At 56.0% G+C, this 26543-nt stretch overlaps 6 protein-coding genes and 1 non-coding gene across 7 annotated transcripts; 4 read left to right on the top strand and 3 right to left on the bottom strand.

Moving 5' to 3' along the window:
• Positions 1 to 3598: 3598 nt before the first annotated feature.
• Positions 3599 to 6397, top strand: DICSQDRAFT_174870 (uncharacterized protein; the record flags this gene model as incomplete). Its single annotated transcript, XM_007370731.1, has 6 exons — positions 3599 to 3701; positions 3780 to 3971; positions 4024 to 4941; positions 4995 to 5148; positions 5202 to 5295; positions 5351 to 6397. 6 exons carry the CDS (start codon positions 3599 to 3601, stop codon positions 6395 to 6397), a joined length of 2508 nt encoding a protein of 835 aa, XP_007370793.1.
• Positions 6398 to 9506: 3109 nt separating this feature from the next.
• On the top strand, positions 9507 to 12880 carry DICSQDRAFT_141254 (uncharacterized protein). Its single transcript, XM_007370730.1, has 3 exons — positions 9507 to 9756; positions 9856 to 10178; positions 10639 to 12880. Exons 1-3 carry the CDS (start codon positions 9604 to 9606, stop codon positions 12296 to 12298), a joined length of 2136 nt encoding a protein of 711 aa, XP_007370792.1. The 5' UTR covers positions 9507 to 9603; the 3' UTR covers positions 12299 to 12880.
• Positions 12881 to 13265: 385 nt separating this feature from the next.
• Positions 13266 to 16018, bottom strand: DICSQDRAFT_174868 (uncharacterized protein; the record flags this gene model as incomplete). The annotated part of the gene is made up of 11 exons (XM_007370729.1): positions 13266 to 13466; positions 13529 to 13696; positions 13760 to 13822; positions 13890 to 14138; positions 14196 to 14558; positions 14615 to 14956; positions 15018 to 15058; positions 15114 to 15287; positions 15343 to 15747; positions 15814 to 15878; positions 15939 to 16018. 11 exons carry the CDS (start codon positions 16016 to 16018, stop codon positions 13266 to 13268), a joined length of 2151 nt encoding a protein of 716 aa, XP_007370791.1.
• Positions 16019 to 16656: 638 nt separating this feature from the next.
• On the bottom strand, positions 16657 to 17759 carry DICSQDRAFT_174867 (uncharacterized protein; the record flags this gene model as incomplete). The annotated part of the gene is made up of 3 exons (XM_007370728.1): positions 16657 to 17175; positions 17237 to 17524; positions 17586 to 17759. The coding sequence occupies 3 exons, from the start codon at positions 17757 to 17759 to the stop codon at positions 16657 to 16659; spliced, it is 981 nt and encodes a 326-aa protein (XP_007370790.1).
• Positions 17760 to 19465: 1706 nt separating this feature from the next.
• On the top strand, positions 19466 to 21295 carry DICSQDRAFT_163884 (uncharacterized protein). The gene is made up of 2 exons (XM_007370727.1): positions 19466 to 19515; positions 19610 to 21295. Exon 2 carries the CDS (start codon positions 19610 to 19612, stop codon positions 21002 to 21004), a length of 1395 nt encoding a protein of 464 aa, XP_007370789.1. The 5' UTR covers positions 19466 to 19515; the 3' UTR covers positions 21005 to 21295.
• Positions 21296 to 21368: 73 nt separating this feature from the next.
• DICSQDRAFT_113101 (uncharacterized protein) lies at positions 21369 to 25572 on the bottom strand. Its single transcript, XM_007370726.1, has 6 exons — positions 24874 to 25572; positions 24458 to 24701; positions 23156 to 24405; positions 22250 to 23102; positions 21912 to 22179; positions 21369 to 21857 (listed from the first exon to the last, which is right to left on the bottom strand). The coding sequence occupies exons 1-6, from the start codon at positions 25565 to 25567 to the stop codon at positions 21675 to 21677; spliced, it is 3492 nt and encodes a 1163-aa protein (XP_007370788.1). The 5' UTR covers positions 25568 to 25572; the 3' UTR covers positions 21369 to 21674.
• An 865-nt stretch (positions 25573 to 26437) lies between these two features.
• On the top strand, positions 26438 to 26538 carry DICSQDRAFT_t190. Its single transcript has one exon. It is a non-coding gene; the product is annotated as a tRNA-Pro (tRNA).
• The last annotated feature ends 5 nt before the right edge of the window (positions 26539 to 26543 follow it).

The following is a 26543-nucleotide window of genomic DNA, read 5'->3' as shown; positions in this document are numbered from 1 at the left end:
GGACGCCCAAGCAACGTTTCCGAGACTCACTCCTACGTGTTGGAGTCCTGTGACCAGTCCCTCAGCTGTGGGGTCTCCTGCGGCAGGGACCATCTGGTGTTTGCGTAGTATCTTCATGGCGTCGTCCAACGACTGGATCTTCTCCGATGCCTCTACAAAGGACTCCGTGGATGTCGACCGGAGGTGCCTGGTAGACGATGCACCCGTCGGATGGGTAGCCGGTGTCTTCTTCGCTCGCGTAGCAACTAGTGGCGATGCTGTCGCACCTCGTCTGTTAGGTTCCGGTGGCATTTTATCACTATGTTGTTCTTAAAGTATGTTTTGTACGCTAGTATGTCGCCCAGAGAGTAACTGACCGCACGTCGTAGCCCGCTCCTATTGGCTTACGACCGTGGGAAAGTCGCCACAGGTGGTGGTACGAGATTAAGGAGCGTCCCAGAAATGAACTTTGGGGGGGGGGGGGTTTCACTCTGCGTGAACCGCGATCCAGCCATGTGTAGGCTAAAGATGAAGTTCAAACCTTCCGGCACTCGTGCAGACACTGCGGAGCGGGCGCAAACTCCTTGTCAGCGAGGACGCGGTTGTATTGCGCTGTGAATTTGACGACGACCTCGGCGGTGCTACATGAAGGAGCTCTACGGACCCGTCTACCGCAACCCGTTCCGAGTCGGGCCGTGCGACTATTCCGGAAGCGCTCAATTACGCGTCGAGATGGAGCGCGCGGCGAGCGGGCTGTCCGGCATCGTCACGTACGGCATACACACGACAGTGTACGAGGAGGTGCGTGCTGCGGACGGCGAGATCGTAGACTACAACGAGGTTCGCATAAGTGAGTGTTAACAGCCCTTGGAGGTGTCATACCTCCTCACAATGTATGGGTGCCCAGGCGGGTGGCGACGAAGTAGACGTGGCCAGGCTACCAGGTGGGCATGAAGGTCTTCAACTGCGTGGTGAAGGAGTCGATGGTGGAGGTGAGCATCCCTGCGCACGTCGTGAGGAGGCACGCGAAGGCGGCGGGGAGCGTCAGCTACTTCTTCAGGTGAGCGGTCTGTGTGGATGTATGCGCCGCCCCGAGCGGGTGAGGGATGATGTGGCTGCAGCCGAAAATTGAGTGAGCAGCATATTTTGCGCTCCAGCAGTGTACGTCGGTACTGGGTGACGTCTTGTGGCAGGTACGTGAAGCTTGAACCGCTGGGTGGCGAAGTCGAGTCCTTTGAGGTGCGTGCCGCTCGCCACGCTACGTTCCCTCGTCTCACCGAACGCCATCCAAGCTTCTTCCACTCTCAGTAGTGATCGAGCATATTCGAACCGGCGTCTTCAAGTACAACTGCGCTTCAGGTACATTCCCTTCGTATTGGCTCTGCAGATGTCCTCAAACAGAACCCTACAACGCGGTCACACGCTCCGGAAGCGCTCATGGACTCCATGGCGAGGAAGGGCATCATCACGCCCGACAACGAGCCGGACTACCGCGAGGTCGTCACCCGTCTGCACGGGCGGTTCGACCATGATAGGTGGACCTCAGGCCTGCATTGATGCACGACCTGGACGTGTCGGGCGCTGGAGGCCCTGCGGTAGAGGCGGATATCAAGGTGCGTGACGTAGTCCTTCACATTCACCTGTTTGTATGTCAATGCCGATGGCGGATGGACTCCAGACCAGGTTTATATATGCACTATATAGACGCTTTTGGGATGTCGTCTCGGATGAAGACAAATTTGATGGAACGTTTCTGACTGGGGAAAAGCTGCTAACAACGGCCAGCCGCGGTCGAGAGGACTGCCTGTTCTTTCCCAGTGGCATTTGTCGGGTACGACAACGTTACGATCGTGATCAACCGTTGATCTCGTGCCTCTCCTTTGCCACGGTAGCCATACTCTCACTCTGACGATGAACCCAGACGACCACGACATCGAATCGGTGTACCGGCTATGATGTACGCTCTTCTCCGTGCTCAGACTGCCGGAGCTCCACGAGGAGCTTATGCGTCCGCGCCCTGGTGCTTCAGTGCCGAGGATTCTCTTCTCACATAACTCGCGGTCCACTCTGCTAGATGAAAGACGTGGTGGCGTAATCGACGGGCCAACCGTGAACTCTTCTGCACAGACACGCCCAAACATCGCCATGCTCCTATGGAAAATGTTCTTAGTACGCTATGTGGCAGGGCGACCCCGACCCTAACCACCGTACGGCGCCTCATCCTGCAACATCTGTTCGACTATCGCGACGATCCTATCGAGCTTGACCCCAATCATCTGCGTGTACAACCCACACCCCGATGCTTGGCGTCCCGAACAGCGGCTCTGAATGATCTCACAATCCTCTTAGCAACTACTAATCAGCACGTCACCACCGTCAACACTGATTGTCCGTATGCCACCGAAAGCTAAGCTAAGCTAAGGCGGCGCAGAGGACCGACCGTATCGGTACGGATTCATTCTGGGCCGCTTTGAGCATGTTCTATAGCTTAATGGGGCTCTTTATGAGATACATCGTTTATCCAAAGTGCATGGCAGACCCCACGTGTCTAGTTAAACACTGTTTCAGCCAAGTCCCCATCGAGAGTACGTCATGTCTTCTCCGACCCTTTGTTTTGTACGAATATACGCTCGTGGTGCCAACGCGAATTCATGGAGAAGGACTGCGCTTTCTATCCGTAAATCACAGGTGTACAGGAAGATTAGTCAAGGGTATACTATATGGAGTTGCAATCTCTTGCACCGATCTGACAGAACCACGGTCTCGATATACTTCAAAATATGGGCCTGAGCTGGCCTAGTATGCATAGCGTCATTGATGTCTTCGCGACTGATATACTGTTTGATTCCCGAAATCGTAGCTGCTGAGCTTTGTGATGCCAGCAACACGAGGCGAGAGGGTTCCAAGAAAGCTCGGACGACTCAAGGACACGTTGAGGGTTCCCTCAAAAGGACAAAGAAGGTTGGCACTCCGACATCTTCCTTTGCCAAGGAGACCTCCACTCAGCTTTGACGACCTGCCGTAGTATCTCACCCGCTTATGGCAGTATGCCACCGGGCATGGTTACACTGTGCCGTGGCCGCGTCTCGAGGGGCCCAATCGCTGCGTTACAGCATGAATTAGTGAACAATAGGATGCGCATTGGGCCTCTTGGCCAGAGCCATGCCATCAACTTCTTTCGCCATGGGCTGAGCGCAGCGCCATTCATATACGAGTCAGCTTGACTGGGCCTGGATCAAAGAAGATCATGGTTTGCGATAGCGCTCATTTGTATGGGCCCAATGTGAAACCTGAGGGTCGCCGTGAGGACAGAATAAGCTCTAGGTGCACAACGCCATTAAGTTATCTACAGATCTGATGGCGGTGGGGTTCATGCAAGCCAAGGCGGTCGGAAGTCGCTTGAAGCCTTGATCATTGAACAAAGGAACAACAAGCGCCCATTTGTGCCCAGCGCGCCTGTTGCCCGAAAGTGAACTTGGCGCTTCACCACTACCATAACCACTTCACCCATCAGCCACAGCCTACTCTACACTCTTTGTGTGACCATTTGGGAAACTTGAAGAACACACACATATATAGCAAGAAGATGACTGCTGTGATTTCCAGCTCACACAGTCCCATGTCGTCCATTGAGCATCCGAGTGTCCCTCGAACTCCTCCACCGGAGGAGGTCGAGGTGAACCACGAGGGCCGTGGACAGTCTGAGACCGCTGGGAGCTACGGTACGTATAAGCAGAATGAACTCTCTCCTGTGAAACGTCCTGGCCATCCTCCCCCGACTAACCGTCAGGCCATCGCAGATCGTCTGGAAGCGAACAACAGCGACGTCGACGTCAACTTCATAGCCATTCACCTACGCTCTCCGCCGACGTTTCACGCCACCAAGACGATGCTCAAGAAAATCAAAGATATTCGAAGCGCCGGAACTATAGAGAAGAACATGTATAAGCCACTTGCTTCTCTCTTGACCAGCATGAGCAAAGCGTTATACAGTTCGTCACGACGTCTTCTCCCTTCCTCTTTCTACATCTGACGCATCTTCAGAAACCCTTGCCACAGATGTGCAGGAGAATTTGCGCCAAAGACACCGCGTTCCTGCTGGCAAATCTGGACACATGTCGTTCATCAACCACTCCTCGTCTGCACCTCTCCACTTTCCCTCGGATGTCCTCTGCCATGTCAAGGACGCACCTGATCTTCTTGGTGTATATAACGTTGGAGATTTTCGTGCTGACGCAGATGGCATCTACAAAGGGGTCCCGCATCACCGTGTCGAGGCCATCGTGGAGGCCAAGCCCATAGCGAAGTCCGGCGGTCGTCGTCAGGCCACGACATACGCGTATCGTCACCATCAAGCGCGTCCCGACCACCCCGCTTTCTACTGTCTGGTCGTGAAGCCTCAGTGGTACCAGGTGCTTCTCTCTGACCCGACCGGGGTAGTGGCGTCCCCTGAGACTCCCTGGGATCACGATGACCTGCGCCTGCTAGCTGCCTACATCTACTCCCATTACGACCCTCCTCGCGGCCACTTCCTGTGGGACGACACGATTGCATGGGTTCCCGGAGCGACTCTGGACCATCCGCCGACATGGAAGGTCAAGGTCCAGGACCAGTGGTACACCCAGGGTCAGTTTATTTTCATAGGTCGTACTACGATCCTCCGGGTCAGCGACGCCGATGGTGGGGAGATTGTGATCAAGGAGGTATATCGTCACCACAAGCGTCGGTTCAAGGAGGAAGTGATCTTGGCCCACGTTCACGGCGACGGCGACGTGCTGGGAGTTGTGCGCCTTCAGGGTGCGGAACACGTCACGACCAATAACGAGACGATCGAGTGCGCTGCGAGCGGTGAAGAGACCAAGCGGACGAAAGAGCGGTTCGCACTGCTCGATTCCGGCTCCCGTCTTCTGGATGCGAGGACAGTGAATGATCTATTGGAGGCGGTATACGATGCGTTGGAAGGTACGCAAATTTCTTGATGAAGTGTATTCGCAGCCCTCACCTGTATCTGGCAGTTCACCGCACTGTGCTGCTGGAGCGCAAAGTCCTGCACCGGGACATGAGCCTGTATAACATCCTGATGTACCCAAAGTGGGGCCGAGTGAGTGGAAGACCTGTCTCCGAGAAGACGCCTGTGTCGATCCAGGACGTGCTCCGTGGAAGCAAGAGGTAAGCTGGTCCCACGCAGTAAGGAGTCGATCAAATTGATGACCATCGTGCAGGCCCGCGGAAGAACGGTTTCCTACATGCCTAGTCATCGACTACGACAATGCTGCTAAGTTGGATTCCAAGAGCGGCGAACTGAATGATCGCACGGTATGTCTCGACGGCCTACTTCTTGCCTACTCGGTCTGACGTGACATACTCTTAGGGGACACCTTTGTTCATTGCACGAAGCGTCAGTCTTGGAAGATTAATCACCGCCACAGATTCGTTGCGAGGAACGCCCATGCCAAGGCTCACTGATGACGCTCTGAACCTGTACATTGCTGTACATGGACGGGAGCGGTATGATCGGTACAACGACCAGCCTGGAGCCCCCGAATGCCACGGCGGCCGCCCTCCTACCACAAATCCTGACGACATCGACGAAGTACCAAACTTAGCCGCCTTTGTTCATCGACCGGAACATGACGTGGAGTCCGTATACTGGACTATGGTGTACGCTCTCCTCCGCGCTCAGCCAGTCACAGCTCCAAGAGAGGACTATGCGAATCCCGATAGCGCCGACGTATGGAAAATTCTCCTTTCGCATCACATCCCGGATCGCGAATATGCAGAAGAAACACGTGAGAGCATCATCAACGGCAGAAGGCCGAAGTGGCTTCGTCTCTTTTGGCCAGACATGCATGACGTCGCCGTGCTCATGTCTCGAATATCGCAACATGTTCGTTCAGAGTACGCCCTGTGGGAAGGCAGACTCGAGCGTGATCACCTACATGAAGCTGTACAGCGCCTCATCCTGCAATATCTGGTCGAACATCGCGACACTCCCATCGAATTAGATCCGGAGCGTCCACGCCCTACTGAACCTCTTTCAGCCCACCAGGGGAGCACCCCAATCCCAACTCGGCTTTCGGGGACGCAAGCTACCGGTGTGGCAGGGCACACTAGAGGTCGGGTTGGAGCAGGACGTGGTTCGGCTGCTAGCCGCAATCGGGGGCGTGGTAAGGGTTCAAGGCATGCCGCCAATCGCAAGGGCAGTACGCATAATACCGCTGCTGTTGGCGGACCGTCACAACTATCCGCACAATCTCGTGAGCAAGTGACGGCGAACCAGCCGGCAGCTACAGATGCAAACGCGAAGCGCAAGAGCGACACCAAGCCATCTCGCTTCAGCAAGCGGCTGAAAGCTCTCTCCGGTGCGCCTGTGCCACCCGCGGGGCAACGCGACGACGGCGACATCGACGAATTGTAAGCTGGCGGCAAGCCTGCAACGAGTTGGGCAGCTTGTCGCGCGTTCGTCTCATTCACACCACCCTCCGCGCTTCAGCCGCAAGGTGGGCGATGCTGCTAGCATCCTCCTAAGGTCATTCTTCTCAAACATACTGTCTCTGTCCGCCTTTCGCCCCTCCTCCTTTAAGCTGACGTTCTCCACGCTCATTTCTATCTCGTGCTCATGCTGTCCACATCACTCGTTTCACTGTTATACTTGCATCGTTTGCCTGTCGTGTCGTTCCTTACTCCTGTCATCTCGCCTTGATGTCATCGTACAATAATGCATGCATGATTCTCGATTTGATGTGCTTCCCGTGCGTTCTGTTCGCGGAAAAGTGATGCTAACCAACTTTCGATGGTAGCTATATGTCTGAGATCTCGCTACAGAGTGGCGGCACCCGGCGTCCTAGTAGAACGGGCCCCCTCCGAGTCTACAAGTATTGTGCTGACCGCCTCTGTCACTGGCAGGATATCCCCGCTAAGGCATACTAATGAACGACCTTGAACACGGAAGCTTAGATACCAAGGGCCCGAGCGCCGCGTAGGACGATCCGCGGACCCATCCGAGTCCCGGGTCCGGCCGGAGGGTCAGGCCTGCAGGTACTGATTCTGTAGCGCCTGAGCCTCTGCCAGGTGAGCTCGAGTTGCTACCTCAAAGTTTGTCCGACTGAACGTCCGTGATGCTGGGATGGTTGCAGCTACTCAACGACCGTACTACCGTCGCGCTCAGGCAGAGACAGCGTGAACCTCCAGTGAAGTTCACCGATAGTGATAGCGACATGCGTATATGTATTGCAGTACAGCCTCACAGATGTGATTCGACACACAATGCATGTTCTGTTGTAGAAGCTACCGAAACACCGCTGGCCAGGATCACAGATAGAACTCAGATTCCACCTTCTCACCATAGGCTCGTCCTCATTTCCGCGTACAATCCCTGTTCACCTGCAGAGTCACTTATGTGGAGTGTATGGTGTATGGGGTTTAGTTCAACGTGTTCGTGCTTCTATCTATTCATCGGACGTATCCTGCGGGCTCGACCACCATGCGTGCGTGGGGTGTCAGCGGTGTGCCCACAGTCCCATTTCTCTTCCGTTATATTGAGATACTCCCGTACGTCTCTTCTGCAGCATCCCCCCTCCTCACAGGCCAGGATGGTAGACTACAGACATATGATCGTAGAAGACGTCCGGCGGTCCATCACGGCCGTGAACAACATCGTCGCCTCGCTCGAGCGCGACGCCCCGCTCTCCTCGGATATAAGTCAGATCAACTACCCCCAGGCCACAGTGGATGAGTTCCTCAAACACAGCCAGGCCGTCGGGGATGTACGTGCTCCCACCGAATGACTAGTAACTTGCGTTCCTACCCGTGTCTCTCCCGTAGAGCATGCTGTCAGCGTCGAACAGAGCCCGAACTTGGCTGGGTGACACAGGATACCGCCTCTGTCAGAACCTCGACGAGGCCCGCCGGGTCGAGGACGGCGCTCGCGAGACCTCTTCTCAAGTCGGGGAGGCCGAGGTGCGAGTCAGAGCTACCGAGATCAACATCCACACCTCCGAGTATAACGTGAGCCACGCCCAAGACAGCCTTGAGTCTACTCAGTCCGCGCTTGAGGATGCCCGAAGAACCAGGGAGAGGATGGTGCAAGAACATATGGCCGTCCATGCAGGCATCCGCCTAGGAGTGAGTTCGATACCTAGGATAAATCTGGCTGACAAGAGACTGCCCACCGCGATAGGCTATGATTTTGTCCATATTTGTCCCCCCGCTCGGCCTGGCGGCAGCCGCGATCAGCATAGCGGTGATGCCACAGACTGTCGACAACGAGGTCGTCCGCGCGCGCAACCGCGAGCTGGGCGCCGCCAGGGAGCGCCTGGGTTCGCAGCGTGGCGTCCTCGCCCGCGAGCGCGCCGAGTGCGCACGCCTAATCTCGAAAGTTGCCGAGCTACGGACGCGCGGAAAGCAGCTCGCGGCTGAGGCGCGCACGCTCCGGGCGGCGCAGCGTTTACTGGCGGAGTTGTCGACGCGCATCAACGAGTGCTTGCACGCGGTCAACGCGGCGTTGAGCAGCTCGGCCACCATCGCGACGATTTGCTCGATGCGGAACGTCGTGGCGGGAATCAGGGGAGTCGTGGACGGCCTGAGGAGGGTTGAGATGTTCGTGGGGCCCTTGGCCCTGCTGAACGATGCTGCGTTCGGGGTGCTTGACGGGAGGGTTGCGGCGATCAGGCGTTCGCGGTTGACTGTGTAGGTTCTTTTATAGCGTGGTGTTCGCAGTCCGAGTTGCTCCTGCTGTCGATGGTACTGTTCGAAGTCTCCTTCTATAATGAAGGGGCGTCGGTATGGCATTGACGATTCTTGGGCGCACGTTTGACAAATGCCCTCGTGTGGTTTGGAAGGTTTGCACAGCAAGTCTCCGGCAACGACGGTGCCCGGCACTGGACCGGTAGGAAGCTGTTGATTTCAGAGGTAATTCGAGGAATAAGTACCTCTTCAGTGCTGCATTCGCTGCAGCTTGCACCACTTATCTCGGCATCACATCTGCATCACGTAGACTGAATGAGGACTCTTGTCGGGTGTAATTAATTGCCCTGGAAGTCGACGGACCGGACGACAGTTGATGATAGTGTGCCTTCGCCATCGAGCGCAAACGTTAGTCCCCGCACGTCGTTCTCTAGTCGATACCCACGTATGTCTCTGGGCTGGTTTCATCAAGTCGCGGTGGCAGATAGGTACAAATTGGACGCACGTTCTCAGACAACATTATGAGTGGCGCGCAACATTGGTGTGTCCAAAGCTCGAGCTGTCTGCTCATCGAAATGGACCGTCGCCTGCCTTTACAGCGAGCTTCAATTGTTCCACTACGCCACGGCAGTGCATCTTCCTCTGGCGACACTTTGTCCGGAACAAACGTCAAGTGGGCAGGTCGGCGAGGGCGGAAATATCAGCATCGCTCAGGGGAAGCTTGACTGAAGCAGGATGTGTCACGCCGCCCTACTAGCGCCTCCCTATTCCCTCCCAGGCTCTCTTCCGCCTTCCCCGCTCCCCCTTCCTTTCAAGTCTTGTTTTGCTCTATATCTACCGCACGGACGTCCTCCTCGGCCCTCCTCCTGCACGCCTCGCTGGCGACCAGCACTGACGACCCACACGACCTGATCCGGCAGCACCGCTCGTCACGGCCACATGTACCGTCTGAATTCACTCCTGGTACTCGTGACCTCATCATGCACCGGTAGTGTACCGTTCGTCCTCGCTGCCCCTCAACCTGTCCTACAGCGACGGCAGAGCGGTGAAGGCTCGTCCAGCCCATCCCGCTCCATTCAGAAGCAAATATGGGTGCGTAGATCTCCCAGCTCTTGTCATGCTCATGTGCCGTTTCTCAATATGCTGGCTGGTGACACCCGTTGCTTATCGTACACCCGGTGGCCTTCACAGATTCCCCTCGTCGTCGTCGCCTCTCTCTTCGTCATGGGTACCATCTTCGCCTGCTGGGGCCGTAGGTACCGTCGGGGTGCCCTGCAAGGTTTGAGCGGCGTTGCACAGGCCGCGGGGGTCATGACAAGCACTGCGGTGCCTGCGACGCGCGAGGTCACCGCGGATCAGCTCGCAGGCGGGAACGGCACAACGGCAGGGGTGAATGGTGGGACAAACAGGGCGAGGAGGCCGAGGCGGACGCGGAGGACGCCCAGTCAGATCTCAACACACTCATTGCCGGCGTACATGAAGGAGCCGGGCGACGAGGAGATCGTAATCGTGAGGTGAGCTGTCATTATCTGGTGTTCTGTTGCTACTATCTGTCCCCCGGGTCCCTGTGTCTCGCCGTGGAACCATGCTGGGTGTGCGTAGTCAAATGCAGCTTCGCGAAGCTGACATCGTCGCTAGCTGCGGAATTCGGCGGTGCGCTTTGCGTGGCGACTTTGTTGTACGACCCGACTGTGTCTCATTCTCAGTTGATCGTCGCATTCAGTATCCCTACGGCCAGTCCTGTGGCGTTCACATCGCTCGTCTGTGGATGATACTGGCGTGATTGGCCCTTTATTTCCCAATATAGTAAGAGCGATGATGGTTTTCCACACAGAACGTCACCTCGAGATAGCAGCACGCCGGCAGGGTTGTCCATAAGCTGCATCTTCTGGCCTTCTGTTGTGTGCTCATCCATCTGAAGGGGCGGGATGAATGTGTACGGTAGATGCACAATGCTAATACAGGAAATCACAGGAGCTCGCAGGACTTGCACGACGACATCCCGATAACGGTAGAGATGCCTCCGCTCGACGAGCAAGCGGATGAGACACCGCGAGGTTCCTTCGACCTGACGGCGCCATCATCAATGTACTCGCCCATACCGCCCACCGCGAATGACCAACCTTTACTCCGCAATGGCGAACATGAGTCGCAACAGAACCTGACCGTGGATGGCCGTATTATTGGTACTCGTGCGAGCTTCGACAGTGGCGTGAGCTCTGCAGATGACAGCTCTCACCACTACCTCGACGCAGCACCGGCATACGAGACTGTCGTCCTCGATGATCCTCTGCCTCATTCTACTGCCCCAACGAATCAGGCGAACCGCGTGCCAAGTCCAGCTCATGAACGGACGGCGACAGACCAGCAGGCTGGACATGGAACGGCACGTCGCCGGTCTGTCTTTGCGGCGATATTCAACCCACGCAACTCCCGCCTTGCCTCCGCGGTCCCGGCGTCATCGTCGCCCATGCCTCAGGCTTCCTCTCCTGAACCCAGGAGCAGTACCGGTCACACACGCGAAGGCTCTCACCCCTCCGTGTCGTCCGAGCGAGAAGCCCGCCGCAGTCGCGTCATGAACCACCGCCCGTCGCATTCGGGCTCAGGCTCGATGTTCAGCTTGCTCTCGCGCACGCGCTCGAACGGGAACCTTGCGGACGCGCTCACGTCTCCGTCGATGATCAGTCTGCACTCGATCTCGTCCCCGCTCACCCACACGCTCGTCAAGACCGAATTCACGTACCCGAAGAACGGGCCGACCCCAGATCAGCTCCGCCTCATCTCGAGCCGCGAGAGCTTTGCGCGGTTCGGGAGGCCGTATGGCGCGGACGCGATCGCGTATGCGTCGACGTCCAGGGTTGACTTGGAGCCGCCGCCTGGGTTCGAGGAGATCGCGGGCAGCGGAAGTGGCGGTGGTAACGGTGCTGACTCGTCGTCTGCGGCTGTGCTCGAGGAGGGCCGGACCTCTCCAAGTTCTGGATCTGGATCTGGATCTCACGAAGACGACGCGGATGCGAGTCGGGCAAACACCGATTCATCACCTGCAGAGGCTCAAGCTCAGGCTCCAGAGGCCTCGTCGGAACGGCATGTGCTTTCGGAGATCGCAGAAACGGAGAGTCCAGTGGCTGCGGATAAGCCGGATAACGCAATTGAGCGTTCTCCGATTCCTCCGCCGCCCAGTCCGGCAGATGTCGCAGCTGCGTCCCGGGCAGCATCATCGTCGCCTGAGCCCATACCTGTGGTGTCATCACATACTGCTTCTCTTTCGTCTAGGCCCGCATCCCCCCCCTCGTCGTCGAGCAAACCTGGACTGACCATCCTGCCTGATTCGGCATCCACGTCCAAGGCACCCCCGTCCGCCTTTAAGGGTGTCTTGGCTACGACACCTACCGACAACTCGTTCCTGGCACGTGCGGCATCACGGGCGAGCTCCTACATGTCCTATGCCACCGCCGAGGAGTCGCTGCACTCAGCGACCCCTAACGAGTCTCAGTTCGACCTGCCTGGCCGTGACGACGATGCGTATGAGAGTGCAGTGCAGACCCCTGTGGTTCTGACGGCTCCATCAACCCCCCGAATTGAGCCACGGCACATACATGAAGCAACGGATACGACTATTACGCCCGAACGGTGAGCTGTTGTATGCCTACCGGATGACCCTGTATTGCTTTGGATTTCCGGCGAGTAGTCGTTGGTGGACTCTCACGATATTTTTACGCAGATGAGTTTCTGTTAGCGTTCACTTACTGGCCTGGTGTCTCGCTACCATTTTTTGCATATCGCTTACGTGCCTCCCTGACCAGTCTCATTTCTATTCCTATTGCTATCCTGCCTCGTCTTCTGTGCTCCTCGTATACCGCCCCGCACCCTGGTCCGCATCTCCGCTGTCTCGGTATCCTTGTCCCGCTTGATTTCCGTGTGGACTAAGGAGGTCACTTGGGTTGTCGTGTTGTTACCGCCGTTTCAACATTTCAGCCCGTGTCGTCTCCTGTACCTTTACACTCCGCTTCCCCCCCCCCCTTCTCCTTGACCTGTATTCCTGGGGTTGCATGGTTGACTCTCATCATCTGACCCTATCCCCGGCATCTCCACGCATCTGTACTAACATCATGCTCCTCTATCCGCTGCGACACCCTATACTTCCCATCATCTATCCCGATCTACCTTTGCCTTCCCCGGATCTTCAGATATAGTGCATCATCTACCTATCACTGCGCCCATTAATAGAGTTTGCTTACTAGACCGATCTATGCGGATTACTTGCTGATTCGCTTTGTCCGACTTCTGACGCTTATGGGCCTTTTGCGCGACAGGTACGTCGGGGAGACGCTCATGGCTGTTTCTCCACAGCGAAATAACGTCGTGCACGCTCCTGCTTATGGTCAGTGTTGACGTCTTTGTCTGAGGGAAGGTGAGATATCTCCCCACTAGTGTGCGTTCATGCCAAGCTTCTCACGTATGGGATGTGTCCGCCAGCAGGAATCAAAGAAGCATGTGTATACAATTGTTCGTGTCATAGCGATCTTGTCAAAAACAATTTACAACGGGTACGCTCAGCAATCACGGCTGCGAAAGTGGATGCGATATTGTGAAGACGATGTCTACAGAAAAGGGTTCATCCTCTTGTACACCGGCCTCTCTTCGATAGTTGCCACTAATTCTTGCCCCGTCTTCTTGACCTCTTCCTTCTCTACGGTGCGTACGATCTCCTCAATCCTCGATGACCGTGGCAAGATACCTCCTAGCGACTTCTCAAGTTCTGCAATCCGCTTCTCGATGTCCCGCTCATTGGCCTGCGCACGCTATAGAGACGTCAGAGGCTCTCCCAAGGATTCAAGCGAAAGCGTCTACGTCTCTCACTTACCTCGCTGACGAGCTGTATGATACGGTCGCTGGCGCCTTGGGCCCAGCCTTGGATCTCCGTTCCTGCGGCCGCAATGGCGGCTTGGTCCTTGGAACCGACTAACTTGCCCATGCCGAGGAGCATGTTGACGCCTGGGTGGACGTTGCCGTCGTAAAGAGTCACGTACATCTAGACAGACGTAAAATTTCGTTTGTTGTTCGACTTGACTGACGGACTGAAGTGAGTGCTCACGTCGCTGATGTTCTCCACGACCTTGCTGATCTTGGCTACAGAAAGTGCGTGGTTATATATCGCCTGTCGGAAGTCGTGTCGAAATCAGCCAATATCTCCAAGCTCGAAATGTGGCGATCTGTAACCGCACCTGTCGCGCCCAAGCATCCAAGGTGACCCCGCCAATCTGTCGTGTGCCTCGCTCATGGTTGTGGCCGGCACTATCTTCGATCCTCGCCGCGTCCTTCACTATGGAGATGAAAGCATCCGCCGCTTCGCGCATTGAGATGCAGACGAGATTGTTGACAGAATTGAAAAAATGAACGAGGTTGTTGAGGTACCGCTTCAGCTCGCAAAGGAAGTCGATCGCCTTCAAGAGGATTGCCATGATCTCTTCCCACTAGCCAACATCATCTAGTACGTGAAACAACGCATGCAATATTAATCCGAAGCTCACATTTTGTTTCTTGATGTCGATCTTGACGACCTGCGCCATGATGTCGCCGAGCTGACCCGTCACTTGCATGAGCTTTTCGGAAGTAAACCTCGAGTTCTCCCTGCTCGCGTTGAGCTGGGCGCTTGTCACCGCTAAGTTGTACTGTGCGCCGCGGACCGCGAGCTCCGCACTACTACCGCCTCCCATATTGGGTGCCGGAATGAAAGCTTGGACGCTCGAGCTTATGGGAGATGACGCGCTGTGCAGGTCCGCTTCGCTTGCGAACGCCAGGACGCTGTCGCGCCATGCGGACACCGCACCTGTGAGGCGCGCGATTTGCATCTCATCTCCAGGAGGGACGATGTCTTCAAGTTTTTTGGAGTACTGTGGAGGGGTGCTTGACACGCAGAGTATCACGGTGTCCGAACCTCATGACTGACCTCGATGCCCCTTTCTGCTAAGGTTGCTGCCTTGGCAGTGGCACGACCGTTCTTCGGGTCGCCCCGCTTGATACTGGCTAACACTTCCTCGAACTTGACCCTGATGTCTATGCACCCAGTGCCATCGGACGCCTTCACGGCATTCCAGCTAGGGGTGCTATTCGGTCCACAAGTCAGCAATATGTGCAGCGACTCTGCGAGCTCGCGGAGCATAGAGGCCTTCTGAAACCCGGGATCATACGGGGTGACTCGCTGTTGAGGGGGAGGCTGCCCTGATGTGGTGCCACCGCTCGATGCTCCTGGCCGTCTGACGGCCCCGAACGTCACGGCGTGCAAGATTCCCTGTGCATAACATAGGAACATCAGTTGCTCCTTGCCTCCTGATCAACGCCGTGAGACAGACCTGGCCCATATCGAGCAAGTTGAGGCCAGCAATCTGTCCGGCTGAGGTCATAAAAAGTCAGAATGGCGTATGCTTCCAGGAGATGTATCCTCGTACCTGTGGGCATGGACTTGACGGCTTGGTTGAACAAGGTTTGCGACTTGGCATAGTCTTCACGTGCTTGCTTCACCGCATCCTCACCAATCCGTTTCATCTCTTCTGCTGCCTCTTGCTCCTTGGCTAGAAAGGCCTTGCGCAGTTCCGCCTCGCGAATGCGACTCTCGTTGTATCCTACGAACATACCGAGTTGAGTTGTTTATTCCCATAAGCTCAACTGAGGACTTACCCTGCGTCGCAGTGCATGCTTCGTGAATCTCCATCGTGAGCTCGAGCAGTTGATTGAAGACACGATCCGTTTCCTTTGCCTTCTCCAGGCATGCTTCTACCGTTCTGCTCAGCGAATTGATCTGATTGGGGAGGTATCTCTCAATCGCCTGCTCGTTCTCGCGAGCGGTGTTGTCAGGGTGTCCTACGAGGAGCTGCACGATGTTGTTGACACCAGGCCGGATAGCGGCGCATCGCTTGTTGATCTCGTCGAAGTTAACGAAGGAGCGGTTGAGAGCGAGTGCACCGGAGTTGACGAGCTGCGTGATCGTGGCGCGAAAGCTGTCCGGATAGCGGACGTGTTTGAATCCATCTGCGGGCTTCACGAGTTTGAAGTCGGTCGCAGTGGCAACAAGGGTGAGTTGCCCTGTTTCAATCATAACGATCAGTCTTTTTCGGGAGTCACATATTTCCAAGAAATCCATATACAGACCGAGGATAGAAACGGCCATCGGCGCAGGAAGCAATACATCCGCAGAGGGGAACGCATACGATGTCCTGAGGTCCACTTGCATCAGCCGCGGAACCGATTGACGCGTCATATGCCAGCCTACTAACTTCAAGACGAAATCTTGAATTTCTGTCCTTCCCGAGTGTGTTTCGGCGATACGATTATTGAAGTCCTGGACGGTGGACATTGTGCTTGTGCTGGAAGAAGAGGACGCAGGTCGCCTGGACGTGAGGGATGGGAGCTGGGGTGTCTTTTAATTCCTCAGACCTCGGTGTCCGGGCCTAATGGTTACGCAGACACAGAAGTCAAGAACGAACACGGAGATGAATGAGGTGTGCAGTAGGAAGCTGTGTCACGAGGTCCGTGTTGTACATGCATGGTGGTCAAAATGAACGGGAGATAGACTCGATCAGCTAGTTCTTCGTTGGTGCGCCTGGTGCGCGTTGTCATCCGACTACCAGATGGCTTGGCCATGTGAACGCAAGTTTACATATATGGGGTCGCAGATCTACAGGGCACTGTCAAGAAGGGCAGTGGAGTCCTCACTGCTCCCGGGAGGAAGCTGCTCAGCGGCCGAACTCTCAACCACAGAACATTACTGCGCCAACCTTGACCGTATTGAAAGCGAGAAATGTTTCACAGGGCTGAATGGGACGGTAAAGAATCTGAGCGCGTACTGTTACACAACAAGTAGGATCACTGTCAAAGAGCCACCTAGACAAACGTATCGGTAAACCTAGCTAGAGTACAGAGGTAAGTCGGGTCGAAAAAGAGACAGGCCGTTCAACATTCCGCGCAGAGTACTACAGGCTATCAACTAGCGACTTAGAAGGTCAGCCTGTGATGCACAATCGCAGTCACGCGACGATCCAGGGCTCCGAAGGCAGCGTCGTTCAGCTGGGCGACAGGACCCGCGAACATCCCATCCGAGCTGAGCCCGGTCGCGATTCCCTTGATACCGGTGACGACGTTGCGCATCGAGCCCATGGAGGTGATCGTCACGGAGCTGCTCAGCGCCGCGTCGACGGCGTGCAGGCAGTTGTTGATGTTCGCAGACAACTCCGCCAATTTCGCTCGCGCGTCGCTGAGCCGCGCGACCTCGGCCTTCAGACCCTGTGCGCGCTGCTGCAGCTGCGCCACCTGGTTGGAGAGGGCCTGGCTGCGGCTCTGCTCGTTCAAAAGCGCCGTCTGTTGCGACTGGAGCTGCTGGTGAAGGGACGCGAGTTGGTTCTCGGCCGCGCGTACGGCACCTCGCTGGGAGTTGACTGCGTCTTCCATCGGGCCGAGATCTAGAGCTACGAGGCCTATGGCAACGATCGGAGCAAAGAAGAGCGACGCTGCGGCCTGCGAGTATCGGCCGTAAGCAGGAGCTCAGATGGCGCTCTGAAGCGGGTTAGATGCTTACTCCGATGCGTACGGCCCTTTGTTCCCGCTTGCGCCTGTCGAGTCTATCCTGCGCGTCGGACAAAGCGCGGTGGGTGTTGGAAAGGTGGGCGTTGGCGTTGTTGATCTCGGCGTTGAGAGCATCGATGTGATTCTGAGTAGCAGCGACGTGCTGGTTCGTCTGCGCGAGCTGGGAGGACGTCTCCCTCACCGAGGCCTCCACACGGTGGGACTCCTCGAGATTGCGCGAGAGCTGGTCGCCGGTCTCCGAGAGCCACTGGGACGCCTTGTCTGAGGCGGCCCGGATATTCTGGAAAAAGCGAAGATGAACGTTGGCTGGCGGAACGGGGATATATAGACATAATAGTTACGTTTACGACAGCTTGACTGGACTGGTGGAAGCTGTCGACTGTGGGTTTGGAGTAGTTCACCTCGACGAGGTCGGAGGTCAACGGCGCATCGCGCTGGAGAGCAATGACAATGTCGTTCACAGCAGTGATGGCGTGCTGGACGTCGTCGACGATGAGAGGTTTGTAGTCCGGCATGATGCAATGATAACGCTGGTCTTAGAGAGGCGATGTGAGTTATCTCAGAGACACTGGAAGCTTTATACGTTCTCGAAGTTGCGGAGGGTGAGTATCCGAGTATAATTGGAGAAACGTGCGGTGGGGATTTAGCGAAGAAGCAGGGGGAGATCCTTCCAAGACACCATGATTGTGGTTGAGAACAGAAGCGCGTGAGGGTGCTCAGCTGAATATTGAACCTTGAATGATAGAAGTAGGCGATACGATCCTGAGCCGAGGTTGGAGGAACGATGAGCAGGAACAGCTAGCGGAAATGATGAGCCACACTGTGAACTGCAACGTTGGTTTTGGAAGCCCGATCACTATCGTACACCAAGGTTATGTCAAGCAAGAGCGAGAGCTTCATGGCAGATGACATTGTCCTCGTCACCCTGTCTTCTATAGTCTACGAGCCATACAGCCGGCCACGAATCCAGCTTTGGACCCGTCACCTCCATTGAACCCCCCTTTCCCTAGCGTCCGTCTAGACCGACGGAAAGGGCCCTTCGTTCACGCCTTGAATCCGGAAAGGTATCCGAGGACACGGGGTCGAGCTGCGCTCATGCTCCAGTTTTCCCTCCCGCAGCACGAACATCTTCAAGGGCTCCTTCCAGGCGTAGATGTGATCCTCGACGCAGTCATTAGTCGTTTTCGAAAGGCAAAAGAAGCGTCGGCAACACTTTCCGAGAGGCACTCCGAGCGGTTAGAGCCCAAGGACGGGATTGAGTATGTACCACGTTCACCGCAAAGGCCAAAGAGGGCTGTATGGCCGTGCTGCCATTTGCAGGTGCGGGATTTCGTCGTATGCAATCGCAGAAAGCGGAAGGAGCGTGGGGCAAGTACTTGCGCTTCGTGGACGCGACAGAGAGCAACGTTCTTCGCTTTATGCTCAGGTCGGGACTTCGCGTAGACGATCGCCAGACAAGAGTTGGCGTTTCCACAAGTCGCTTCGATGTCTCTTGCAACCGTCGAACACCTTATGGTGATTTTGATGACGCCGAAGGGATAGTGAACCTTACTCTCTGAGTCGTCTATCGCCTGACATCCCTGGACATACCAACAGTATGCTCACCTGGGCCGCCTCCGAGTCAGTCCCCAGAAGAAGTACACTCACCAGGAAATTCGTGATCTCTTGCAGAATGTTCTCCAACTCCGCCATTGTTCTCAAGACAATACGCTCGCCCGCAATCCCGTGGTGTGGAGGTCTCCTTCGTGTGGCACCTCTCGAAGGTACGCATAGCAGGTTTCAACCGCAAGAGTGTTGGTGGAACATTGAAATGTTGGCTTGGGAGCGTTCTGCACTTCTCGTCTTGTCGATACAGAAGGCGTCCGCGTAAGTCCATTCGTACCCATAGCTCGGCGAGAGTGCAGAGAGGCCTCTATTCTTTGGGTATGCGAGATTGCGTGTTCAAGTTGTGTGATGCTGTGGGTCGCGCCCATTCAACACTTGATGTTTGGGTGTCTGTATAAGGATCCCAGGCATACAAGAGAGTAGCGTATGCTCGCGGGAGGGTTTCTCGTGATACGAAGAAATGAAGTGAGTAGTACGGTCCGTACTGAGTACCGTAAGAAGCCGTCGACGCATCTGTGGAAAAGAACAAGCATGACCGTGAGAAAGCGGTGGCTCCGGCTCGTACTAATTGTCCACCCGGATCCTGGGTTCAACGCCATTAGAGCGCGTCGAGATTCTTGCCACAACCACAGTGAGGCCCTGTACAGAAAAAACCAGCTCCACTATGTAAGCACTGCGCAGTAACTTCATCTGGCCGTTCTCACTGTTCATGGCCATGCATCACTGATGTCACTATATGGAAATCTGATCAAATCGTAAGATGTCATTAGGAGTTCAGCAGGTCCTCGGCGACGCAAACATACAAGAAGAGGGCCTGCCTGGTGACTTCAGCACACAAGACATGATGTGTGACGGAGAGGGGGAAGACGCAAAGGACCGCTGGAATCCCGAGCTGCCGATCATGCAATTCCCAGATGAGATCATTCTCCCCATCTTCTTCTATTTCAGCGAAGCCGCAGAACCTGCACATTCTTGCGAAAATACACCGTTCAGAGATTGGGCGGGAAATCTCAGATGGACGCAGCTCATGCTCGTTTGCCGTCGTTGGTGTAACATAGCGTGTACGACACCGACCCTCTGGCGAACCATCGACATGAGGGACAAAATTTCGAAATGGAGTGAGCTCGCCCTCATACGTTCCTTACCTGCCACCATCGACATATCCTTTCCATCTGGTCCGATAACCGAAGATCATCTGAGTATCCTGGAACCCCACTGGCACCGTCTTCGAAGCCTCTGTTTGCGGCACTGGACGTCCTGCGCCCTTAGTATCTTCCGATCCGACTTGCCCTCAATGGAGTACCTCCAGATCTCTGGTTTTAGCAGGGACTCTCTGGGTCCTGAGAAGGGCGAAATTCCCGACCTTGTCATCAAATCTACCAACTTCCCCAACCTCGTCGTTCTATCTATCACCCGCGTCGTCGCACCAACGGACCCTTCGGTTTACAGCCGACTCCGGAAACTCGCGCTGGACCGATGCCCTTGCAATCTTTCACTTGCAATGTTCATACAACTATTGGCCGATGGCCCCCGCCTCGAATTGCTTGACCTCCGCCACTTCCTCCACCATCTTTCTCACGACGGAGCCGACGTGAAGCCCCGTGAACCACCGAAACTCCTACCGTCTCTCGATGTCCTGAACTTAGAGGACCACCCGCCCTCGTCCTCGTCGCTCTTCCTCTCGCGTGTCGCTCTTCCACCACAGGCGTCGGTCCGCATCAACAGCATCATAGGACAAGGCCAGGACGAAACGACTATCAGTCTCACCACCCTCATGCCTCCCGATCGCACCGACTCGCTGCCCCTCCTATCCACTCTTACTCACGCGATGGTGAATGTGGGATTCGAAGGTTACTCAATCACCGATCGCCCGCTAGAGCGTAGTCTGGCTAAAGTGCACCTGGAGCTCGTGGCGCCTATCATGGCCCCTTGGGGCGGGCGCATGGAGCACGGCCTGAACGACCTCATCTCGGTCTTTGCCCCTGCCGCAGCAACGTTGACGCACCTTCAGATTGGGGGGCGTTGCGATACTCGTAGAACGGAAACATGGGTGGCAGTCTTTCGCACCTTCCCTGCTCCGACCTACCTCGAGGCTGGGACCGACGAGGTCGTCTTTGCCGGCGGGTCTCGCGGACTGGGAGGTCGTATGTCCTAGACTGGAGCGCATATGGGCTGATGGCGAGTGGGAGACGTTGGTGGCCATGAAAGAGGCGTACGATCGTGTTGTGGACTGTCTCCGCATTCGCGCGCCGGAGAGGGGCGCTCGGCTGAAGACGTTGCACTTGGAATGCTACGACAGGAGTGGGGAGGCGAAGGCTAAATTCCAAGAGAAGTGTGAGCCGGTGCTGCGGGTTCTCGTCCCGGAAGTAGTTTTCGTGATGACAGTGTTGTGAGCGATTTGGAAAGATGAACATGTTTGCAAACGTTGTATGTATTGTATTATTTTGCTCCACCGTAGTGCTTCGATGAATGCACTCATTGCACTCCGACATGGTAATCCGACTCGGAAGGCGTGGGTAGGAAAATCATTTACATTCCTGAGACGGCCCCAATATCAAGTAGTACACTATATACGTAAGTGCTTCGACTACACGTTAGTGGCGGATCCAGTTTGGAGCAGATCAGAGCACAGCGATGCGATACAGATACAGCAATGACGAATAAACAACCAGACGTGAGAGAGGATAGATTAGATACGGTAGCGAGATGGATATCTGGGATCGGATGGCAGATGCTAGATGGGGAAATGCAGACGATGGGCGAAGACAGACGAATGTAGATGCGGGACACGACGGGAGGAAGGATCTAAGGAGAACGGAGTGTTACTAGTCAATGAGTTCATAATATGTGCGGAACATGGACTCGGAGCGGAGAGCAGAGTTCGAAATGACGCCGTGCACGTGCAGGAAGAGCTTTGGGAATCGGCGGGTGAAATACGCCAGGAAGCCCTCAGGCATCGTCCCCAGCAGTCTTTTCACGTTATCCGGCAGGTCTTGATAATGGTGTTTCTACGAGAACGTCGTCAGCTATGAAGAAACATCACCTTCAGATGCCGTACACACCTTATTCCGCAATGCACGAAGGAGATCCTGAACCGACTTTCCATCGTATTTCCGGAACTTGCCAAGATTCTCGATGAACAACTTATCGAGCCGTGAGTGCCAATCTGCGCCCACGACGTCGTACGCGCCCTTCTCGAGCGCGAGCAGGTTTGGGTCCTTCGGATCCCGACACATGATCTCGAACCTATCCGACGCGTCCTGGAGGAACATGAGTCGCTTGCCTGGGTCCCAGAAGTACGGGTGTAGTAAGCATGTGCTGGTGTCCGGCCTGTAAAGATAAACAATGAGAAAAAACCGTGAGCTCTGACTGCCCCTGAACGCAGAAAGGAACAACGCACCTGTCATACGCCTCAGGACTCAACATCTTGTTGATGAGATCCACGCCCTCCGCGCCCTCCTCCCCAAACCTCTCCAGCCCCTCCAAGTTCTTTGCGTTTTTCAGAATGTTGAACTCCCGCTCAAACCGATCTCCGAACGGATGGAAGCCGTTCGTAAGCACATAGTAATACAAGCACCCCAGCGCGAAGATGTCCACCGACTTCGTCAGCCTTGTCGGTTTGCCTGTCGGGGTCCCCGAACTCGAGCCGCCGCTGCTGCCGATGCCCACGCTCCCCCTCGACGACTGCGACTCGTCGCCCGAGTCGTCGAGCTTCACCTCCCCACGCAGGATCTCAGGCGCGCGCCAGCCGACCGTGCCAGCGGCCATCGAGCCGTGCGCCGTCGGCAAGAAGCTCGTCTGGTCGAACTCGAGCTTCCTACACAGCCCAAAGTCCGAGATGAGCATCCGGTGCCCCGCGTTCTCGCCCGCACCCTTCTTCGCGTACGAGATCAGAATGTTCTGCGGCTTGATGTCCCGGTGGATGATCTTGAGCGCGTGCAGGTGGCGCAGACCCGCGGTGATCTGCCGGAGGGCACGCTTCGGCTCGAACGCGACGACTATGTCGCGGAACTGGTCCGGGCGCTCGATGACGTCCGCGAGGGACGCCGGGCAGAGTTCGAGAGCGATATAGAGGAAGTTGGCGTGCGCCTCTTGGTAGTAGTACCGGATCACGTTCGGATGGTCGTCCGACTCTTGCAGAACGTTGACCTCACGGGAGGCAAGGGTGACGAAGTCGGAAAGCATGCGCTTGACGGCGACCGCGCGGCCTTGTAGCGAGCCCTTGTACACGACAGTCCCGTGTGAGCCCATACCTGCGGCATCCATGCGTCAGCGTGGCCTGATAGACAAGAACCAAATGACGTACCGAGAACAGTGTCCGAAACAACCAAGGTTGGTACTACAGGCGTGGGCGGTGTCGACGGAGCGAGCAAAATAGCGGACGCAGGCTCCTTCAAGCCGTCACTTCCACTATTTGGCGTCGGTGTCGGCTCCGGTGCCTGCTCGACTTCGTCCCTAGGAACAACAATCGTGACCCCCTTCTTCTTCTTTCCCCGTCTTCCCCTCCTGATACCCTTCCGCTTCCCGGGTGTATCAGCTCCATCGCCCTCCTTCTCCGTATCCTCGTCTGGGGCATCCGTAACTGGGTCGGCGACAGGCTCTAGAGTCGCCGGGGCGAAGACAACCTGCTGAGCCGTCGGAATTTCATCTGGGTCCCCACGTGCAGTCGTGTCTTCGAATGCAGGGAGTAGGACAGGATCAGCGTGGCCGTTCGCGACCTTCTCCGGCTGTTCTAGAGCGTGCAGCTCCGCCACCGGTTTGGTTGTGTCCTCCTTAACCTCCGGGGACGGCGCAGGGACGGAAGCTTGAGCCAAAGTCGAAGAGCCTGGAGTCAGGAATTTCTTGACAGACATCCACACCAGCAGCACGATCGCACAGAGCGCAAACACCGACATCGCCTGCGTCTGCCCGCTCATCCTGAGCAGCTTGCCGGGCGGCTGGTCCTCGAGTCGGGGATCAGAGCGGTTTCCCCACGCAGGAGGCGGCTTGATCGAGCTGTTGCCAGTGTCCTTCTCGTCCGGCAACGGCTCGTCCTCGCGGACCTCCACCTCGTGCCTGTTCGAGTTCTGGTTCTGGTACGAGGGCGGAGGCAAGACCGAAGGAGCCCCATCGAGCAGTCGGCTCAAGCGCGACTGGCTGTCCGACCCTAGCGGTCGGACCCCGGTCAGACAGCGAACATCCGTCGCCCCATTCCTACACATCTCGCGGAGCTTCCTATTTCTCGCAACGCGTTTGGCACTATCGACATCTACGGGGAAGTCGTCCGCCTCCTCGTCGAATGAAGCGCCAGGAGGTGGGTCAATTGAGCGCCAGTTGCGGTCCGCGCTGGAGTCGCCAAAGACGACGAGCGGGAAGCGGTCGGGGCTCATCGCAAAGAGGGAACCGCTTTCTTCTACTATGCCGACGTACGCGCGGTCGAGGTTAGGCAGGCCTTTGTGCTTCGTCGCAGTCACAAGATCGGCAAGCGGAAAGATCTCCTGGAGCGTCGGCTGCGGCTGAAGCAGGACGAACGGCTGCTGGCGCTTTGGCGAGCGCACTACGTCGAATGTTGTGACGCTGTAGAAGCGCTAAGTCAGGTGCGACACCACCCAAGCTGTGCATTACCTACATGGGACTAGGGAAGTGGTTTGACCAGACCGGCAACGCTGCGGTGGAATCCGTGGCGGCCGTCTTGAAGGACATGATCTTGCCGGTGGGGAGGGACTGTATGTAGATGTTGTCGGCGGTGCGCTGGTATAGTGTTTGTAGTGCGGTATCCTGATTATTGGGCCCATAGGCTGAGAATGTCAGTCTCTGGACGTGAGTTCGACCACTGGGGCCTTCTGGGCGTGTATGGATGGCTATGTGATAGTCTGAAGCAAATGTCCTGTCAGCAGCGTTCTAACGCACGTATGCCGTCATTGTAGTACGTGTAGGCTCGTGTGATAAGGCGGGAATATCTCGCAAGCAACTGTCGACTTGCTCGACGTGAGAGGCATCCGAGCAATCACCACTTACACATTGCGGGCTGAAAGGAACACTTACCCGTACGTCCAATATACACCTCCGTCCGTTTCCCTGCATCCCTTGGCGGCTTCGAACCCTCCAATTCATCCAAATCCACCTCTTCCGACGACTCACTCATCTCCTCGAACGGCGTCCAGGGACATGTCGGATCCACAGTCGCCTTGATCCTCCCAGTCTCCAGCTCGATCAACAGCAGCGACGTCTCCTTCCTCCCAACAAACACCCTCCGGTCCTCGTCACCAGAAAAGCTAAACGGAGACATGTCGACGAGCTGAGCCATGGAGAACGGAAGGCGCTGCAGCGGGCTGTCAGACGAAGACATGACATAGATGTCGCCAGTCTGCGGCTCAATGATGTAGATCTCCCTGCTCGCATCGTCGTCGTCCGTCAGGTCCGGGTCGACCTCTGGGTGCTCCGTGCGCACGAGAGGGCCAAAAGCTGCGGGGGCGGCCGTCCCAGACGAGGCCATGGACCAGAGGGAGGCACCAGACGTCCTGTTGAGCGCATGGAGCTTTCCATCGACCGAGGCAACGAGGACGATGTCCAACAGCTCGAGATCTCCGCTTCCTGGGTACGAGGGCGGGTGTTCGCTCCGGAGGACATTGACGTGAGTGGACAGGTCTTTGCCCGGGTCAGAGCGGAGGGAGAGGACTTCGGCAAAACATATTCCAGCGGTTACTAGTAAGGCAGATAGAGAAGCGAGCGGTTTCATTCCATGCGAGGAGGCAGGAGACGTGGAGGGAGGAGGAGGTGAATGTGTTTAGCAGGAGCAGTCGTGTCCAGATCTCGGTTTCAGAGGCCGTGCGAACTTCGGACTCATGGGCGTCCATTGGCACAGCCTCCGTCGTGGCCTCTTCCTCGTTCTCGAAATGCCTATAGGCTCTCGCCACAGCGCTGAGACCTACGATATTGTACACTGAACTATATTCCGTGTGGAATTCATGATGGTAATATTCTCTCTTAATTGTGGTTGTATTTATTGACAAGCCAGGATCCAATAACAGCGGTCAGGGAGATCCACTGGTCTTCGTGGAGCATTGGTTGCGTTCGGAGAAAATCCAGAGTACATATGAGCCGAAGCATTCAAAATCAAGATTTGCTATATCCTGTAAGGTGAGCCATCAACGGTGGTGCAGGTACAGGAATGCCCCTCTACCTATATCAATCTTCCGCAGTGACCTCCAAGCCAAGCTGTCCTGAGCACATAATCTTTCCACGCCTCCGAAAGTGGCCTCCACGCATGGTGCCAATTGACTGCAGGCGCGGTATCCAAAAATTGTGCCGTACAAGACAGCTTTGTCTGACTGGTGGATGATCTCCATCGCTATTAGTACCGAGGCTCTCCTAGAAGGCAGACGATCAGCGACTTGTCCGTGCGGCGCCAGCGACGAAGTGCAAGTATACATGCAATATTTCCTTTCATGCCTTCAGCCAGGCTATGGATAATCTACATTTCACCCGGGTAGCTTCAGCTTCAAAAATCGAGCATACTTTTGCTAACTCACCACCTATCGCGGGTTGTCCAGAGTTCAGGTGGTCATCATTGACTCGATATAACGTTTAGCGTGTGTCGTTTCTTTGTGGCCCAATGGTCTAGTAGTATGATACGCGCTTCGGGTTATTCCCCCTGGTTTGTGAATCGGGAAATGCGCGGGGTCCCGGGTTCAATTCCCGGTTGGGCCCTTTTT

This window comes from Dichomitus squalens (genome assembly GCF_000275845.1).
Source record: "Dichomitus squalens LYAD-421 SS1 unplaced genomic scaffold DICSQscaffold_74, whole genome shotgun sequence".
Taxonomy (NCBI): Eukaryota; Fungi; Basidiomycota; class Agaricomycetes; order Polyporales; family Polyporaceae; genus Dichomitus; species Dichomitus squalens.
Note: the sequence above shows the minus strand (reverse complement) of the source record. Positions and strands in the feature narration are given on the sequence as shown.